At 37.7% G+C, this 20,038-nt stretch overlaps 1 protein-coding gene across 1 annotated transcript in view; it reads right to left on the reverse strand.

The window, feature by feature from the left end:
• Window positions 1-4,292: 4,292 nt before the first annotated feature.
• LOC124555549 (glutamate [NMDA] receptor subunit 1) overlaps window positions 4,293-20,038 on the reverse strand; it is a 517,145-nt gene continuing 501,399 nt past the window's right edge. Inside the window, exons 17-18 of the mRNA XM_047129505.1 lie at window positions 12,744-12,997; window positions 4,293-5,299 (exon numbers count right to left, since the gene is read on the reverse strand). Of these exons, the coding sequence (XP_046985461.1) occupies window positions 5,051-5,299; window positions 12,744-12,997 (503 nt within the window). The 3' untranslated portion in view covers window positions 4,293-5,050. The remainder of the gene's footprint in view (window positions 5,300-12,743; window positions 12,998-20,038) is intronic.

The raw sequence follows: 20,038 nt of genomic DNA on the forward strand, positions 1-20,038 counted from the left end.
ATCTCTGCAGATACACAAATGCTGTTCTAAGCATATGATGTACAAAGTTCAAATCTTGTACTTTCAAAGAAAGTGAGAGAAACACCAACATCCAAACTTCATACTTCAACTGAAGTGTGAAATAAGCCAAAGATGTTGTGAGCTTTTGAGTACAGTCCAAACAGATCTGGTGCTAAAGTTGAAAACAGAAGTGTGTGGTGCACAACAATACACAATGTAAACTGCAGTGAACTGACTTGGCTGTATTGAGGGCTGCACTTAACAACATGTGGTAGTCTCTGCTTCACACATGGTTCACACTTGTAGTGGCTGCAGTGAACCCAATGCAATCTGTGTTTGGAACTAGTCAGAGTAGCAGTTAAACCTATGATGTCAATGAGTTCATTTCCTTATCGCAACTGTTGGCCAGTGGCAACACAATACATTTCCTGGACAGAGTAAAACAGGTGTTGGAATACACAGTCTACTCAACACATAGCATTGTTATAGTGCAGAGCTACATGTACTTTCATCATTCTCTTTTGATAGCTCAAACAATGGAATGCTGCACCCCATCACTCAGGTTGAAACACTTGCCTGCTAGGAACTAGAGCAATGTGCAAAATGCCACATCAAAAAACTGTCCAATCTGTTCACCTCACAAGCTTGTCTTATTGTACCACTAGTCATCACCAATACAAGAGCCTCCATTAAACCTCTCCCACATCCCCTCATAGCTGCCAAACCTTGCCTTACAGACAACATACATTTCCAGACACTAAGGAAATACATTATCTCATGCTACAAAATCCAGAGCCTAATCAAATCTGGAGCACAGTCATGAACCTGTCCTACAAAATCCTCAGTCCCACAGAAGTATGAGTATTTTTCAAAGGCCTCATCTTTTGCCTCACTATCAAATTCAACCATGCTAGCCTTGATACACACCTTATCTGCTTCTCACAGTACCTATAATGCTAATGCTGTTGCTCTACCAACCTTACCAAAATGAAATAGGCCAATCTTTAGCAACAGGAGATAACAATGGCCATGTGTGTGAATTATGCATTTGTGAATGTGTGTGTGTTCCAGCTACATCTGACAAAGGACTTAGTCTGGCAGCTGATAAAATTAAGTGATTATATTTCAATGTACCTGTCTGCCATTCATTGTCTCCTTTATTTTGTGAGTAGCAGTCTATCTTGTCTTCTCTTGACAGTTTTTTGCTTATACCATTTCAATATTAAGGACTGAACTAAAAAGTGCAATGCCTTTCTTATCCATCCAACTCTTTGCTTTGTTGGAGGGTCATGACATTTCTCATACCCAAATTTTTGGTCCTTATTCATGATAGCGTGTTTCCCCTGTTCAGCTTAACAGTGATGTAAAATCCATATTGTTGACCAAAAACATATCTGTTAGCAGCACATCTGTACAAAAGTTATTATGAGTTTCAAGCAAAATAACTTGTTCAAAAAGGTTTTATCATTCTCATTACAACATGAGAAAATGTGGTAAGATCTTCTTCATCAAACATTTTGTCCCCCAGTGTACATCGTGACAAATTTTACATATCAATTTCTGTATTCACAAGGTACAGATGATGTGATGGCAAATTAGGATGTTTTTAGTAGCATGTATTGTATCAGTTAAGTGTGTCATTGTATAGTAACAGAAATGTATCTATCATAAGATATATTTCAGGAATGTGTGACTACACTCATCAAAAAAGTTTTGCATCACCTCGGTTCCTGGAACTCCTGAAGATAGACGTTGACTGTGGATATTGTATCACAGACACAGTCCCTTTGACTGTTCAGAGATGTCACTAAACCTGCCAAAAGATGTAAATACCCATGCATGAGCAGCACCTATGTGACGGAGGGGCTCTGACAGCTGATCATTTGCAATCATTCCACTAGGAAGGAGGTACACAGCTAGTGTTGTCTGTAGTTCAACTAGGCCTAGATGGTCAGTACTGCAGTTCAATTGCATCCGCATTGTTACTTTGTCAGAAAGGGCTCCTAACAAGGGAAGTGTCCAGGTGTCTCAGAGTGAACCAAAGCAATGTTGTTCCGACATGGAGGGGATACAGAGAGACAGGAACCGTCGATGAAATGCCTCACTCAGGTCGCCCAAGGGCTACTACTGCAGTGGATGACCGCTACCTATGGATTATGGCTCAGAGGAACACTGACAGCAACACCAACATGTTGGATAATGCTTTTCGTGCAGCCACAGGATATCATGTTAAGACTCAAACTGTGCGCAATAGGCTGCAGGGTGTGCTACTTCACTCCCAACGTCCATGGTGAGGTCCATCTTTGCCACCACTACACCATGCAGTGCGGTACAGATGGGCCCAACAACATGCCAAATGGACCGCTCAGGATTGGCATCAGATTCTCTTCACCAATGAGTGTCACATATGCCTTCAACCAGACAATCGTCGGAGACGTGTTTGGAGGCAACCTGATCAGGCTGAAAGCTTTAGACACACTGTATAGTGAGTGCAGCAATGTGTAGGTTTGCTGCTGTTTTGGGGTGGCATTGTGTGGGGTCAATGTACACCGTTGGTGGTCATGGAAGCGCCGTAATGGCTGTATGATACATGAATGCCATCCTCTGACTGATAGTGCAACTATATCGGCAGCATATTGGGCATATTGGCAAGGGATTCGTCTTCATGGATGACAATCTGCGCTCCGATCGTGCACATCTTGTGAATGACTTCCTTCAATGAAATGACATCACTTGACTAGAGTGACCAGCATGTTCTCCAGACATGAACCCTATCAAACGTGCCTGGGATAGACTGAAAAGGGCTGTTTATGGATGACGTGACCCACCAACCATTCTGAGGGATCTACATCAAATTGCCATTGAGGAGTGGAACAATGTGGACCAACAGTGCCTCAGTGAACATGTGGATAGTATGCCACGACGAATACGGACATCCATCAATGCAAGAGGATGTGCTACTGGGTATTAGAAGTACTGGTGTGTACAGTAATCTGGGCCACCACCTCCGAAGGTCTTGCTGTATGGTGATACAACATGCAATGTGTGGTTTTCATGTGATATAAAAAGGACAGAAATGATGTTTATGTTGATCTCTATTCCAAGTTTCTGTACAGGTTCTGGCACTCTCAGAACCAAGGTGATGCAAAACTTTTTTTGATGTGTGTACCTACATCCTTTTCTCAGATAATAAAGTACAGTACACATATTGTTTAATTTAGTGTAGATCATACATCTTGGTGTTGCAATAGTGCAAGAATTGTTTCAGTTGCCTGAATCTATGAAGGGACGTTTTTGTGGAAAGGAAACAGAAATTATTTTGTTGCTGCATCAGTGTGATTGCACTTCAGATAATCTCATATTATCACCATTATTTAGCACTTCAGAGTGCACTGTCTGAGACCCAGCAAACAAAAAGTTCACTAGTCTTGGACAGGTGTGTCTACATCAAGCTCACATTATTACCAAACCTGTGACAAGTGATCTCTCAAAGTTGGAACTAAAATCTTCAAAGGAAAACTCATATGGATCATTTCCTCACTCTAAAATACACACATTCCATTCCCAAATGAATTGCTTGAAGTGTTAATAGTGGAAAATCAGAAAAATACTTGGATCTAACAATGCCACAAAGTGGTGCACCATATGAAAGTGTTGACAGTGTTTTGGTCAGTGATGTGCTCTCTGATACAATAAATATGTGGAAAGGCAATATAATGGAAACTTAATGCCATCTAACATTATGCAGCCATACTTTTAGTGCAGAGTAATTTATTTTTATCACAAGAAAAGTCTTGACTATGTGATAAATGAGACTATAATTTTCTACCACTTGCAACAACATGAGTTAACTGAAATTTTTCTATTTCAAATCTGTAGATCCAAAGTGACTGTTTCCAACATGTATAGTGTATGCCATTGTAAATACTTTTTCTGGTATTTTACATCTGCATTATACTCATTTCATTTTTGAAATAATAAGAAGTGTATCACCTAAATCACTAATATGTTTTAAGTTCTGTTGCATCCTAGCAGGTGTTCTACTAGATAAGCTCTTTTGCTTGATAAAACTAAGACATTTTAAACTATAAAGAAATTTCATACATAAAAATGTTCCTGTGGTCATAACATTAGAAAATGTCGACAATTCTCGTTTACAATATATATTTATCTTCCTGAGCGATGCAATAGTTTCTTATATTTTTGCTGCTATGTTTTGTATCATTGCAAGTTTTAAAATAATAACTCACGTATGTCACAGAATTCAATGTTTAATATTAAATACCACAGTTATACAATATGAAAGTAAGGAAGACAACAGTAGTTGTATCATTCATTTAATAAATCACAACATGATGCATTGTATGTAAATTGACACAAGAAAAATAATCTCACTCAGTAATTTTTATTTTATGCAACAGAGAAAATTTATACTAGAGCCAGCTCCAGCATCAGTTCATTTTGTAAATGTATATAAGCATATGCATCTATACGTATTTATGGGCAGTGGTATCTTCCAGCAATATAGTCTATTCCTAAGTTGGCACTAAATGCTCATGATCAGTAATTGTAAAAAATATCACAGTAAACAAAAATGAACTGATTTCTTAAACACACTTAATCAGTACTGATACAAAGGATTTCTAATGTAAAGTTGATAGTGAGTTTAACCTGTCAATTACAATATATTTTCTAAAATTTTTTCTGTTGCTGGATTGCTATATCTAGGAATTAATGCTATGAATATGATGTAGTAGGTAAATGATCTAATGACTGAAAAATGAAGATGACTGATGAGGAGGAGAGGAGGCAGCAGGGGGAGAGGGCAGGGCAGAGGGGGTAGGGGTTGGGGGGAAGAAGGGAGGGATGATGAATTCATATTTATCCATGATATAATGCACAACCTTGATGTTTTAATTGTATTCAATTGTATGAATTTCGGAGCTACTTAACGTGCAATAAATATATAAAAATCAGTAAATTCAAATAAGTTTTGCGCACAAGAGTGATTGTGTGATACATAGTTTCTCCACTTCCACTTGCAGTATTTCTATACTATCATGTCAGGGAGATTGGAGGTATAAGCTGGATTGCTCTGGGCAGTAGTGGCAACTCTTATTTCATCAGTTCTTGATCCACGTTGCCTTACATCACAACCCCCAGGCCATGCTCTTGCTGGACTTCTGGCTTCCAGTTGTGGCAGAGCGTCTACTGATAAACTTACTGTTGCTGGATCATTCACTCCATTTGCTTTAAGCCTTCTTTGAGCTGCAACAGTTGCTCTTAGTGTTTTTCTTCTCTGAAAAAAAAAAGAAGTGATCTATCAGTAATGTCATTTAAAAATAAGGGTGTTGAATAAATGAGAAAAAATCTACATTCCTGCTGCTCCAGTCACATAGCTCAAGGGTGTTTGAACCATGGAGTTTGTTAGTAGTATTCCATATATTTTTTCTCTGAAATCAGAACATCCTACATTTTCTGTCAAAGTTTGCATTCCTGAAGCATTCAATATCTTAAAAACCTGACTATCACCATCAAACTGACAAAGTCACATCCACAAGCTTTAGTCTCTAGCAGGTGAAATACAAATAATGAGAGGTGTATAGTTAATCAGTCATCATAAAGTTGAGACTCTGAATGGCAAACAGGCATGTAAACCAGATTGAAACTGAAGCCAGGTTTCTGAACAAAATCCTTCCTCAATTTAAAGGTTAACCAAAACACACACATACACATGCAGTGCTATACTGGCAACATTATCCCAGCACTGCATCCTCTGCTTATATGTATGTTTTTGTTAGTCTGTGAGCTCCAAGGAAGGAGAGAGTCCATAAGCTTGGTGAAAATTTCAACCTATTTACATAAATTTTGCTCATTTTTTTATTTATTTATCTCTTTTTCCAGTGATCCATGTTATGACACTATCACAGGATATGGAATGTGTCAATTTTACAAGTTTTTGGCCAGAATTTATGGTAATACATTACACAAAACAAAAACAGTAAACAGTAACTTAGGTCCCACTACAAAAAATACATTTTAGAAATAGATAGAGATTACAAAACAAAAACAGTAAACAGTAACTTAGGTCCCACTACATCAAATACATTTTAGAGATAGATAAACATTACAAAGTAATAAGTGTTACAGAGAAATAAATATTGCGAAACATATGTTTACAATAAAAATATTCAGTATTACAAATACAAATTCGGGCATACATTTGCAATTTACAATACAAAAAATGTTAAACACTGTAGTTCAGGAACTCTTCTATTGTATAAAATGATCCTTGCAATAGGAACTGCCTTAAGGTTTTTTTAAACAAGAGATCATCATTTACCAAACACTTAATTCTTGAAGGGAGGGCATTAAAAATCTTACAGCCACTGAAATGGACTCCGTTCTGTACCATACTTAGCTTTGGCTGTCACTTCACACGATTCTGTTTTTTGTCAAGCTTGAGCAATCGCGGAACCTACCTTGCGAATAGTTTTCTCATGTCCAAATGCTTATGCAAAATATTATGTACCCATTCATTTGAGATGTCCACAGCACTAGCAATCTCACAAACCTTAACTCTTCTGTCATCCATCACCATATAATGGATTTTATCAATTATTTCTGGAGTCATAACCTCCACAGGGTATCCAGAACGTTTAGCATTACTTGTGCCCATATGGCCACTCCGAAAATTTTGAAAGCACTTATAAACTGTTCTAATTGAAGGTGCAGAGTCACTGTAATGTTTACCAAGCTTCTCTTTAGTCTCCTGAGGCGTTTTGCCTTTCATAAAGTAATGTTTAATCACCACACAAAATTCTTTTTTGTCCATTTTTTGACAATCACTCGACTTCCTTGATTCACACGAATTCCATACACAAAGAAATGGACCAATATGGCTAAAACTTGGTGTGCGTTCTTTCCAAAGATGCTACTAACTAAAAATGATCTCAATATGCACCGTTGGTGCCATCTCTCAGATTTTTCATGGACTTTTCAAACGCCCCTCATAGTTTTAATTTTTGGAAAGAGCCAGAAATTGTATGGTGCTAAATCTGGTGAGTAGGGCAAATATGGACAGACAGGAACACTTTTTCCAGCCAAAAACTTGTAAATCAATATGAAGTGTGGCAAGGTGCATTGTTGTGATGAAGAAGTAAGCCAAAGACCCATTGTTCTGGTCTCTTCCTCTATACATCATTTTGCTAAAGTTCCAGTATACCCTTGTAAAATTCAGCATTTGCAGTTGTTCCCATTGAAATGAACTCTCATCACACTATGCCCTGAATGCTGAAAAAGGAGAGCGTGACTTTAATATCAGATTTTGACTGACAGTGCCTTTTTATGGGGAAGAGAGTCACTGATTTTACATTGGGAACTCTTAGAATTCATGACTCAGGGCCATACACATAGATTCAAGTTTCATCTCCAGTTACAATTTTTGAACATGAAGCCTGAATCTAAAAGAAGACAATCCTTCAACTATATGCAAACTGACACACCATTTTTCTTCTGTTAATCACTCAAAACCCTGGGAACAAATTTTACACTAACTTATCCCATTTGCAAGTTATTGATAAAAATGCTTTGCACAGACGTTTATGAGATGCTAAGTTCTTTGGTATGCTCTCAAATAGTTATTCAGCTGTTTGAACAAAAATTTTTTTCCAATTTTTGTATGTTTTCTTCTGTTTTTTTAGGTTAATGTATGTCCTAAACAATGCTCATCTTCTACCAACTCATTTACACTTTTAAATTGCTCATGGCTCTTGCAAATAGTCTTCATAGTTAAAGCATTATTGCCATACACCAATTTCAACATTTAACGAGTTTCCCTGGCTCTTTTTTGTGACTTGAAACAGAACTTAATGCTCATGCATTGTTCAAAATCCATGATGCGTGACAGATACGTAAGCACAAACTCACTCTAGCCTCTCTGAATGCTGACTGATAAGTGAGAACATGTTGCTTGTCTCACCAGATCAGGCTATTGGACAAATTTCCTCAAGCTGTTGCAGCAACATCAGTTGCTGCTAAAAAATTCATTTGCATATTGTTTGATCACACCTCATACATTGTTCAACAGATGGAGCCGATCCATCTTTGTGGGAAGCCCTACATTGGGGATAGCCATTGTAACTTACAACACCAGCGGATGATAAAATGATATGTTCTGCTACTGCAGTCATTCTCACATGAGTGCCAGGTGGCAATACCTCATTATTAACCTTCCGTCGGGTGTGGCTGTTCAAATTGATACACCTCGAAGTTTACTGTAAATTATTTGTCAATGAGTGGCAGCACTGACACCTACTCGCTAGCAGCTAGCCTTTTCCAAACGCTTGTCATTGTTGTGTGCTTCAGTGTCAATACGACTGCTCTGTTGTTGATATATGTGCTGATTGATCAGTTTGATACACTGTGCCCGTTTGTGTTGCATTTCAACAATTCGTTTCTTTGGTTATCAACATAACTTAGTAAGTAGTACAATGTTAATATATAATGTGTAATGCACTTATTTTCTTTTTGGACCGTTTAATCATCAGTTAAGAATGTTTGAGTATCAGGCATCAAATTGATACACTGGGCCTGACTGCATTATTTTATAGGACTTTTATCATTTTAGGTGTGAGACACTTGATCATGGCAGGCTACAGTAAGACGTACAACCTCCTTGACCCAAATCATGTTGCAGAAATACAAAAAATGTTGTTCGAAGAGGATAATGATGAAGTTCAAGAGGATTTTGAAGATGAAGTAGATTCAGATTGTGATGACGCAGCTGAAGTTCGGCAGGAAGATTCAGAAACGGAGGAAAACGACGGTGAAAATGATGAGGAAGTACTTGAAGAAAGCCAGCATTATTATACTAGAAGGGACAAAGAGACAAAATGGAATAAAGTTCCACCATCGCAGAGAGTACATTTCAGGGCCCACAATATTATTCGAAAGTTACCTGGTCCTATAGGTGCAGTGAAAGCATTGAGAATGCCTTTGGAATGTTGGAATTGCCTCATAGATGACGACATTTTGTCAATTATAGTTCTGTATACCAATCTGTATATTGAGAGCATCAAAGCTTCTTTTCAGCGAGAGAGAGAGACGTAAAACCTATAGATATTATTGAATTAAAAGCTTTCATTGGTCTTCTGTTTTTTGCTGGTGTTAACAAAAGTAACAGACAAAGCTTAGAAGATCTGTGGGGAAGTGATGGGGATGGAATTGAAAAATTTTGTCTCGTTATGAACATAAAACGTTTCAAATTCATCATGCGGTGCCTTACATTTGACAATCGTGTGACTTGCGATGAAAGGAGAAAATTAGACAAGATAACAGCAATTCGGGAAATATTTTCTCTGATTGTACAGAATTGCCAGAAATCCTACACCCTCAGAGAAAACGTTACAGTAGATGAGAAACTTGAAGGATTCCATGGAAGGTGCAGTTTTTGCCAATACATACCTAGCAAACCAAACAAATATGGAATTAAGATATATGCTCTTGTGGATTCCCAAGTATTTTATCTCTATAATCTGGAAATATACGCTGGGCTGCAGCCAGAAGGATTGTACCACATAGCAATAAACCTTCAGATGTTGTTCTGTGACTATGTGAACCAATTTATCAGTCAGGTCGAAATGTGACAGCAGACAATTGGTTTACTAGTATTGGTTTGATAGAAGAGCTAAGAAGAAAAAATCTTTCTTTTGTTGGGACGATGAAGAAAAACAAGTGTGAGATTCCTCTGGAGTTTGCTACCAGTAAAGGCAGGGCTGTCCATAGTTCACTTTTTGGCTTCAAGAAAGGCTGTACTCTAGTTTCCTACGTTCCTAAAAAGGGGAAGTGTTTTATCTTGGCATCAAGTTTGCATGAAGATAATTCAGTAGATGCTGACACTGGAGATAAACAGAAGCCATCCATTGTAACATTGTGCTATACCAAAGGTGGAGTCGACACTACAGATAAGTTGACCACTTCATACAATGTAGCAAGAAATTTGTGCCTTTGGCCCATGGTCATATTTTTTGCAATGATCAATATGAGTGGAATCAATTCACAAGTAATTTACTATGGAAACAACGAGAATTTCACCCGAAGAAAAGGATTCCTGAAGCAACTCTCACATGTGTTAGTTCTACCTCACTTGGTTCGTAGATGCTTGGACACCTCAGGAATTCACAGAGACCTTCAACTGCAGCTACAACAATATAGGCCAATGTGTGAAGAAGAAGCAGAAGACACAAGCAGAAACGAAGAACAAGGGACTGGGATCAAGAGGAAAAGGTGTAATACCTGCACAGAAAAAAAGACTGACAAAATATTGTTGCAAAATGTGTCAGAAGCCTATCTGTTTGATACACATTGAATCTTTTTGCTCTGAATGTGGAAAAATTCCGCATTTGTTACCACAGTTAAAAAGTGACGATGAAACAAATGAATGAGTTTTAATATCATTGTTGTTCTGCTCCAGTGTCATAATAGCCTTTCTGTAAAGATAATTGTCATTTGTAATGTGTTTTATTAGTGAAATATAATAAAGAAGCAAATGAAAAAGCGACGTTTTTATCATTTGTTACTGCAGTCCAACATTGACGATAAGAAATCTGAATGATGAATATTTCTACTGCAGTTGTGCTCGTATGTCATCTTTGTCTTTCTTTAAATATATCTGGCAGTTATAATATGTTTTTTGAACAGAATTTAATAAATGATCACGTGAATAAACGGTGTGATCAACTTGATACACCGCACCCAATATCGCTGCGACAAACACCGCGCCCGACAGAAGGTTAATAAAGGAGTTTGATGATGTGAGGGTAGAAGGGAGGGGGAGGAGAGAAGAGGAGGTTATTTATGTTGGGATACTGGGGCATCATTCATATGAAACAGTTATTAGCTTTGTGATAATACTGAGGACGAGTGGCTAGCCCGGTAGTGTGAAATTTGTGTGAAGCACCAACCAGCATCCAAGCAGATCCCTACTGTCCATCTCACCAGAACTATAGGAAAGAATGCATGTGAACTTCATTAGCTATTTTTATGGCCCTTGTGATTGTTCGTTGTAGATGCTCTCCCAATTTTTTTCAGTGTCATCCCCATGTTTTAAGAATTTTGTGTGCAAAACGGAATCACACAATTACCTCAACTCCATTTTATTCCCAGTCAAATGGAGAAACAGAAAGACTATTAAGGACATTAGAAAACCAAATGTTTAAAATAATCTGTGCTAAGTCAAGAGAGAAAGTCAAAAGAGTACCTATAGGACAACCCTGCTAAATGGAAGAGGCGCTGTTGAAATTTTACATTGCCAACAATCATGAACTTTATTGTTTTTGATGCATCTTTGGGATCACAGTATGGCAACATGGCATTAACCTAATTTTCAGCTGAATTATCCAATGATAACCTGAAATTCTTGGACGTGGAAGGTGCGGATCCTGGAAACTGGTGTTGGGTCATGCAAAGCATCAAGTATTGACATCCTAATTGCATGTACTCTATTTAGGCAATATCTTCACAGAGTACTGTGTCTTCCTAGTCATTTCCAATCCTGGTTTCAACCCATGTTACAGAGATGAAGAACGTGGCCCATCTCAGGCGAAATATAGAACTGTCCCGAGAAATGGGAATTGCAGAGACATACCAGGATACATCCCCTGAGGGCAACCCAATTTTTTGCTTTCTTCTGGGAGAGGTATGTGAAATTGCCAAGAGTGTGTGATTCCAAAGTTATTGTGATGATGAACTCTAAATCCATGTTTGAGAGGGCATATCATCCATATCATCTGACAGATGGCCGTGTGGAACCAGCATTCTACATGAAGTGACAGTTGCATTCAAGGAGGGCAGAAGCCAATGAAATCTTTCTCTACTCCTCCCCTTCCCCACCTCCCTCCATTCCCCACCCCTTCCCTGTGCCAACTCTTCCTCAACATCAGATGAAGCAGTAAAACAGTGATAACTGAGACAATTTGTTTGATAGCACACTACCAGGGTAATGTTTTCAAAGATTGTGCCATTACTATTTAGCCTACATCAAGTGCCATTACTGTTTTTCTGTGGCTACCAATGGACGCAGCCCACAACTGCTGTTATCCTTTTAGCTGACCACTATTATGTAACATTGTTGTGAAACTTGCTTTTGCTTTGGCATGTCTCAATCCAGTAGACAATGCTGATACCATAAGTGCACCAGACTCCAAATCCAAATCACGTCAAAGTTTCATCACGAAGTCAGCCTAATCTGTGGCTCACTACTGCCAGTATTGCAGCCCCACACCTTCTCCACTCAATGTCCCTTGCATATCACAGGTAAAACACACCAAGGAGACTACACCCTGACTTCATTTGCCTCTTTGACAATTTGGAGAGTACATTGGTAAAACAATTACAGCAACTTTAGTTTACATTCTAACAGTGGTCCCAGTACAACATAATGTGCTGTAGTACTAACTCCTAAGTTAATTATTAAGCACAACACATCAGTGAAGTGGTGCAGAACTCTTTTCAGTAATGATGTTCAAACTTTTAAGTACATCAGAGAAAATTCTAAACTGACATAATTTTTATGTTTCATCTTCTTTGCTGCAGCAATAATTTGTGTTCACTGCCAGACATTTTATGTGCCTGTATAGCCAAAGCATAAGTTTGTTAAAATTATTAATTGTAAACAAAATTAGTCTGTCACAGAAATACAGAACCTTTCAGAAACACTTTATAGAGCATTTGTAATTTTTTACCTCAATGGCACCTCTCCATTTGTCTGCAGCATGGCGAGCTAGTTCCATTCTCTTTTGTTTCCGTATCTGATGTTTCTTATAGGCCATTTCAATTATTATAAGCCCAATACCACCAACTATTCCAGCAGCAACTAGTATGAAAACACCTGCCATGTTTTTCAAACCTAAGGTATTAGGTGTCTTTTCAAACTGTTCACACTGTTGTAAATTTCCTTGCAGGATCCAACGATTATCCAAACTTTCCATGAAGCCACCTGTAAGATAAACATATAATAATTTTCTTGTAGTATTCAACAAAGGATTAAAATATGCATAGAACATCAGTAGGAGATTGTCATGGAAATGTTAATACAATTCTTATTGTGAGTTTATTATATTCTTCTTCAACATGTGGTTTTCCTTGTATACCGGTGATTTTAACTGGTAAATGTTGTTAGATTGTTTAATTAGTTGGAGCAAACTCATTCCTGCTTTATATATGTTTCTGATGTCTCCTAGGTATTGCAAACTTTGTCCATAAATCCACAAATTAAAAGGGCATGCTGAAAAGTAATGCCTCCAAATTTTTATGTGAAAACTCTTAACTCATTTCTCCCAATGAGAGGCTAGTTTGTTGACACCCTCACTATAGAACATTTGACTTTGCTGATGCAGCCACAGCTTCAGCTTTGCTTGCAATCCATCATCAGTATTTAAGTGAAATCCTTGAGGGTGTTCTTTAAGTTTTCAAAACAGATGACAGCCAGATGGGGTCAAGATGGGGCTGTATGGAGGATGATTGATGACAGGGAACCCAAGGCATTGTATTGTTGCTGATGTCACAGAAATTGTGTGTGGTCTGGCATTGTCAAGCTGAAGGAGAAGTTGCTCCAGGTGTGGATGAACTCTCGGAATTTGAAACTCAGTTATAGTATGCTGTTTCTCAAGCATTTATGTAATTTTATTACACACCACCATGTTACACACTACAGCTCGGAGGCCTCTAGCATCAGAGAGCTGCAAATATGTAGACATGAAAAACAAAGATGTAGAATGTTAATGACATTTATTTTATTCAAAAAGCTTTAAGGGTATTTACATAAAAAATTCCAGGGCATTACTTTTCAACATGCCCTCATATGTTGGAAACATTGTGTTAAGAACCCTGTAATATTACTGCCAAAACACACACATTAACAAACAATGTTATATACGTTATTAGTGTAGGCCAGAATGAGATTTTCACTCTGCAGTGGAGTGTGTGCTGTTATGAAACTTTCCTGGCAAATGAAAAATGTGTGCCAGACTGAGACTCGAACTCGGGACCTTTGCCTTTCGCGGCCAAGGCTGAGCCACCCAAGCACGACTCACACCCCATCCTCATAGCTTTATTGTAGAGCACTTGCCCACAAAAGGCAAAGGTCCCGAGTTCAAGTCTCAGTCCAGCACACAGTTTTAATCTGCCAGGAAAGTTTCTGTTACTAGTGTAATTACTATATGAGGGAATTAGATCAATGATGGAGTTACACCTAAACTGCATATACTTCTGAAAGTGTCTATGAGCTGTGCAAAAAATAGTGTTTGTTCTAAATCAGAAATTTTGTAGACAATGCAATTACTTATGAGGAAAACATGCATAACTCCAGATAAAATGTCACCTCAACAGGATAACTACACAGAAACAAAAATTACACTACATTTGATGGAAAAATATAGCAACCTCTGCAGTGCTCACAACCACATCTAGAATTAATAGTATATATAAATAGCTGAATTTTAAAATTAAAAATTACTTTAATTTGAGGGAACTAAATTCTTTGTTAAAAAGTTTCATGTTTATGTCCATTGGTAAATTACTGGATAAGTGTAACTCATTTGTGAAAGAGATCTTCCACTAACAAGATACAAGCCATGGTCTGGAATATCACTGAATTGTTGTTACAGGACATTAATTTTGTGTTCGAAAACTTAGAAGTATGTTGAAAATGCCTTGTGCTGCTTTTACAGGCAAGTGAAATCAAATGTCTAGATTGTCAATAGATGTTTTTGCATTTGACAAATCCACAGTTGTATTGTTGTTGTTGTTGTTGTTGTTGTTGTTGTGGTCTTCAGTCCTGAGACTGGTTTGATGCAGCTCTCCATGCTACTCTATCCTGTGCAAGCTTCTTCATCTCCCAGTACTTACTGCAACCTACATCCTTCTGAATCTGCTTAGTGTATTCATCTCTTGGTCTCCCTCTACGATTTTTACCCTCCACGCTGCCCTCCAATGCTAAATTTGTGATCCCTTGATGCCTCAAAACATGTCCTACCAACCGATCCCTTCTTCTAGTCAAGTTGTGCCACAAACTTCTCTTCTCCCCAATCCTATTCAATACCTCCTCATTAGTTACATGATCTACCCACCTTATCTTCAGCATTCTTCTGTAGCACCACATTTCGAAAGCTTCTATTCTCTTCTTGTCCAAACTAGTTAGCGTCCATGTTTCACTTCCATACATGGCTACACTCCATACAAATACTTTCAGAAACGACTTCCTGACACTTAAGTCTATACTCGATGTTAACAAATTTCTCTTCTTCAGAAGTTATTTCCTTGCCATTGCCAGTCTACATTTTATATCCTCTCTACTTCGACCATCATCAGTTATTTTACTCCCTAAATAGCAAAACTCCTTTACTACTTTAAGTGTCTCATTTCCTAATCTAATTCCCTCAGCATCACCCGATTTAATTTGACTACATTCCATTATCCTTGTTTTGCTTTTGTTGATGTTCATCTTATATCCTCCTTTCAAGACACTGTTCATTCCGTTCAACTGCTCTTCCAAGTCCTTTGCTGTCTCTGACAGAATTACAATGTCATCGGCGAACCTCAAAGTTTTTGCTTCTTCTCCATGAATTTTAATACCTACTCCGAATTTTTCTTTTGTTTCCTTTACTGCTTGCTCAATATACAGATTGAATAACATCGGGGAGAGGCTACAACCCTGTCTCACTCCTTTCCCAACCACTGCTTCCCTTTCATGCCCCTCGACTCTTATAACTGCCATCTGGTTTCTGTACAAATTGTAAATAGCCTTTCGCTCCCTGTATTTTACCCCTGCCACCTTCAGAATTTGAAAGAGAGTATTCCAGTTAACATTGTCAAAAGCTTTCTCTAAGTCTACAAATGCTAGAAACGTAGGTTTGCCTTTTCTTAATCTTTCTTCTATGATAAGTCGTAAGGTTAGTATTGCCTCACGTGTTCCAACATTTCTACGGAATCCAAACTGATCTTCCCCGAGGTCCACTTCTACCAGTTTTTCCATTCGTCTGTAAAGAATTCGCATTAGTATTTTGCAGCTGTGACTTATTAAACTGATAGTTCGGTAATTTTCACATCTGTCAACACCTGCTTTCTTTGGGATTGGAATTATTATATTCTTCTTGAAGTCTGAGGGTATTTCGCCTGTCTCATACATCTTGCTCACCAGATGGTAGAGTTTTGTCATGACTGGCTCTCCCAAGGCCATCAGTAGTTCCAATGGAATGTTGTCTATTCCCAGGGCGGTGTTCCGGATAAAGTCAATGAGCTTTGTCTTGCCCGTAGGTCAATGGAAGGTGAAAAAATTCCATCACATACAGTTATTCCACAAACAGCGTGTCTAGTTTTAGCTTTTTTCAATATTTCAGCACTCTTGTGAGTTTGAATTTTGGTTTTTAGGATCTCCATAAACTGTTATATAGCCATTTTTTATGGTAGATATACATAAAATAAAGAGTAATTAGGAGAAAATAGCAGTATTTTCATGTCAGTGCCTATCTGTCATGCTCGCCTTCCCCTGCCATCACCAAGCAGTGAGCTTCTGCTATTGTCTTTGAGTTCACAGTACTTCTCCACTCTGTGCTGTTCATGTGTTGTTGTTACTAGTGCTTTAAAGTAGTGACTGTTTTCTTGTGTTGTGAAGTTTTTTTATGGACAGTGGACAATGGCTACCAGAGGGTGTATAAACTCACCAAATTGCTTCTGCTACATTTGTGGTAAATATACCGTTAAAAAGTAACAAAGAAACATTTCCCATTTTGTTGAAAAAGTATATTTTGCCTATCTTGGTATAAAGTTATGCAATCAAGATAAGCCTTGGGCCCCACACAAAGTTTGTTTAGTGTGTGTTGAAGAATTGAGGCAATGGTTTCAATGTAAAAAGCAGTCCTTACGTTTTGGAATACCAGTGGTTTGGAGGGAGCCCAAAAATCTTAGTGACAACTGCTAATTTTGTTCTTGCAATGTGCGAGGTTTCAATTTGAAAAACAAAAAGGATATTTCTTAACCTAACATTCAATCAACCATTTACTCTGTTCCTCATGGACCTGAAGTACCAATACCTTCTCCTCCAGATTCTTTGGATAATATAGATGATCACGAGCCATTGGCTCAGCAAGGTGATAGCGAAGAAGACAGAGATTGCTATGATCCTGACACAACCGCTCCCATTCCATTCTCACAATCTGAACTGAACAATTTAGTTAAAGACCTAGGCCTTTCTAAAGAATTGGCAGAAGTTTTAGGATCTAGATTGAAAGACACACACACGTTGGTTCCGGGTACATCCTTTTCATGGAAACAAAAAGAAAAGGCAGCATGGACGATCCAAACTACAAGACAATCATCGCAGACATGCTCAACAACTTTAAGAAGCTGAGCTGTAACATGAGTATTAAAATTCCTTTTCTCCACTCACATCTTGACTACTTCCCTGCAAACCTTGGTGATGTAAGTGAAGAACAGGGCAAAAGATTCCACCGAGATATCAAATAAATGGAAAAAAGATATCAAGGAAGATGGAACATCAACATGATAGTGGACTACTGCTGGATGATAAAAAGAGATGATCCTCAACAAGTCCACAGCCGGAAAAGCAATAAAAGAAGCTTTGACAGAAAGCGAAGTGTTATTATAAGGACTTATGAGCTTAAAGAGAATTGGAAGTGTACTGGAAATGTAGTTTAGAACATGATTTATAAATAAAATAAAATTTTATAACGTTGGAAAAAAATGCGATAAATTGCTTAAATTTTGTTATTACACCCAAAAATACTCCCCTTTTTGTGAGAAAACCTGACATGATAGAAAAAATGGATTACATTTTTGAAAAGTACATAAAAGTCAGTTATCAAATTTCAAACAACTTTCAAAAAATATTTTTTTGCAGACCTGTGTTATTAGTCTTTATGAAGAGGTCATTTTGCAGAAGTATGCAGTATCACAATGGGCACTAGGAATGGCCCCAGCTGATTGAAATTAGTAACATTTCAGATGGTTGAGATCATTTTTGCCTCAGTGCATATTCTGCCTTTAGATACTCATTACATCGTGAAGTGCAGTCCATTGGCTCATCACTACAATTGATATGCAGTTTGTGCCACTCTTTGAATCTGGTTTGGGGGCCAGAGTTGACTGTCAGTCACACATTGTCTTAAAGCCAACAGCAAGTCCGTGATCTTGCCAAGTGGTCCCAATTCTATTGGCCATCAAGGATGAGGTTAAGATTGAACTAGGCACAGTATAACAACAACAGATTTTCTTCCTCACTTCCTACAGTCAGTCAACTTCATGTCTAGTAGTGGTTAGGAAGTCTGGGAGGTCCCTTAGGTTGTGCAGAGACTGCAAGGAAATGATTGAAATGCAAGCAGACATTAACTATTATCCTTTACCTCATCCAGATGAACTTCTTTCTATATTTTCAGGACAAAAACTATTTTCTAAAATCAATCTTGCAGAGGCATATTTTCAGTTGCCTTTTGATGAAGACTTAAGGAAGATTTTACTTTTGAAAAGTTTAAATGAACTATATCAAGATAACAGGTTACCTTTCGGTGTGGCTAGAAAGAAGTTGTCATAACTCATAAATTTTGCCTTGGCAATTTCTTTTTGATATACCCTCTTGTAATTCTTAACATATTCTATGAATTGTGGATCTGTAGATGTCTTCAATTTTGAATTTAGTCTCTTTAGAGTTCCACAAGAAGTTTTGATGTCAACTGTTATTCAAGAACTTGGCTTTGTATTGTGATGTGATGTGATTCTTGACAGTTTCTTTGGAAAGCAGATTTCAAAATATCCCATGAAAACTGAAGAAAAAGTGTTATATGCATCATTCATATTTGTAGGGACTGTACTTATGCCCAGGACTCACTAGTGAGGATATTTGTAAATTCTACACAGTTTTCAGTGGAAAATTTTCTTTTATACATGAAGTTCTCTTTTTTCTCTTGCAGTGACACTGAAGGACTTTTGAGGACAAGAGCAATATGGTCTGATAATCCCAAATCAGTATTTGTTACTTCTACTTCTATGGATTGTACATTTTAAAATATATTATCAATAAGACTGTTTGTATTGTACATTATTCTTGTGGGTTTGTGTATGTGTTGAAACAGATTGAAACTACATGATAGATATAGGAATTGATTTTTTAGCCTACCTTCATTCATAAGATATATGTTGAAATCCTCACAGACAACTACAGTGGCTCTTTCATTAAGAGGAATATTAAGTAGTGTTTCTAATTTATCAATGAATATGTCTGTGTACCCAGTAGGTGGTCTGTATATAGCTATTACTATGACTTTTCCCTGTATTTCATACAAGTGTATAGCTGCTGCTTCAAAATGATTTTCCACACTCAATAATTCAGCTTCACACCTTCTTTTGTACCTGATCCTGATTTAGTGATGCATACACCTCCATTTTTGACATTTTTTTTCCTAAAATACTGACTTGCCAATTATATGGATGAATATTAATGGTACGTAGTTCAAAATCTCTGCACCAATGCTCCATGATGCACATGTAGTCAATGTTTGCATCATTCATTGCTACCTCAAGTTGTAGTGATTTATTTCTAAGGCACTGAGTATTAAGACTTAAAATCTGTAGATGACTAGGGTGAGAACTGGTTACACTTTTATTTACATTTTGTGCTGTCATATTTGTTCCCGTGTCTGGTGAGATACCAAAAATCCTTAAGAAAGACAGGTTTCCTGCACCTCCGAGGATGTACCTGTACATTGGGCTGTGGTGAGTTGCTTGTTGCTGCAATTGGTCCTGCTGCTAATGTACTTAATACCACAATTTCTGTTGTTGTTGTTGTTGTTGCTGATGATGATGTAGATGCTGTTTCTGACACTTCAAATGTTGGTTCTGCCACTACTGCTGTGTTTTCTTGTGAACTTGGAGTCTTCTCATTTTTGTCTAAAATAATATTTGGATGATGAAGAACTGTAGTTCTCTTTTCGTTGAAATCACTGACTACTGTTCTCTCTATTAAACT

This window comes from Schistocerca americana, chromosome X (genome assembly GCF_021461395.2).
Source record: "Schistocerca americana isolate TAMUIC-IGC-003095 chromosome X, iqSchAmer2.1, whole genome shotgun sequence".
NCBI lineage: Eukaryota > Metazoa > Arthropoda > Insecta > Orthoptera > Acrididae > Schistocerca > Schistocerca americana.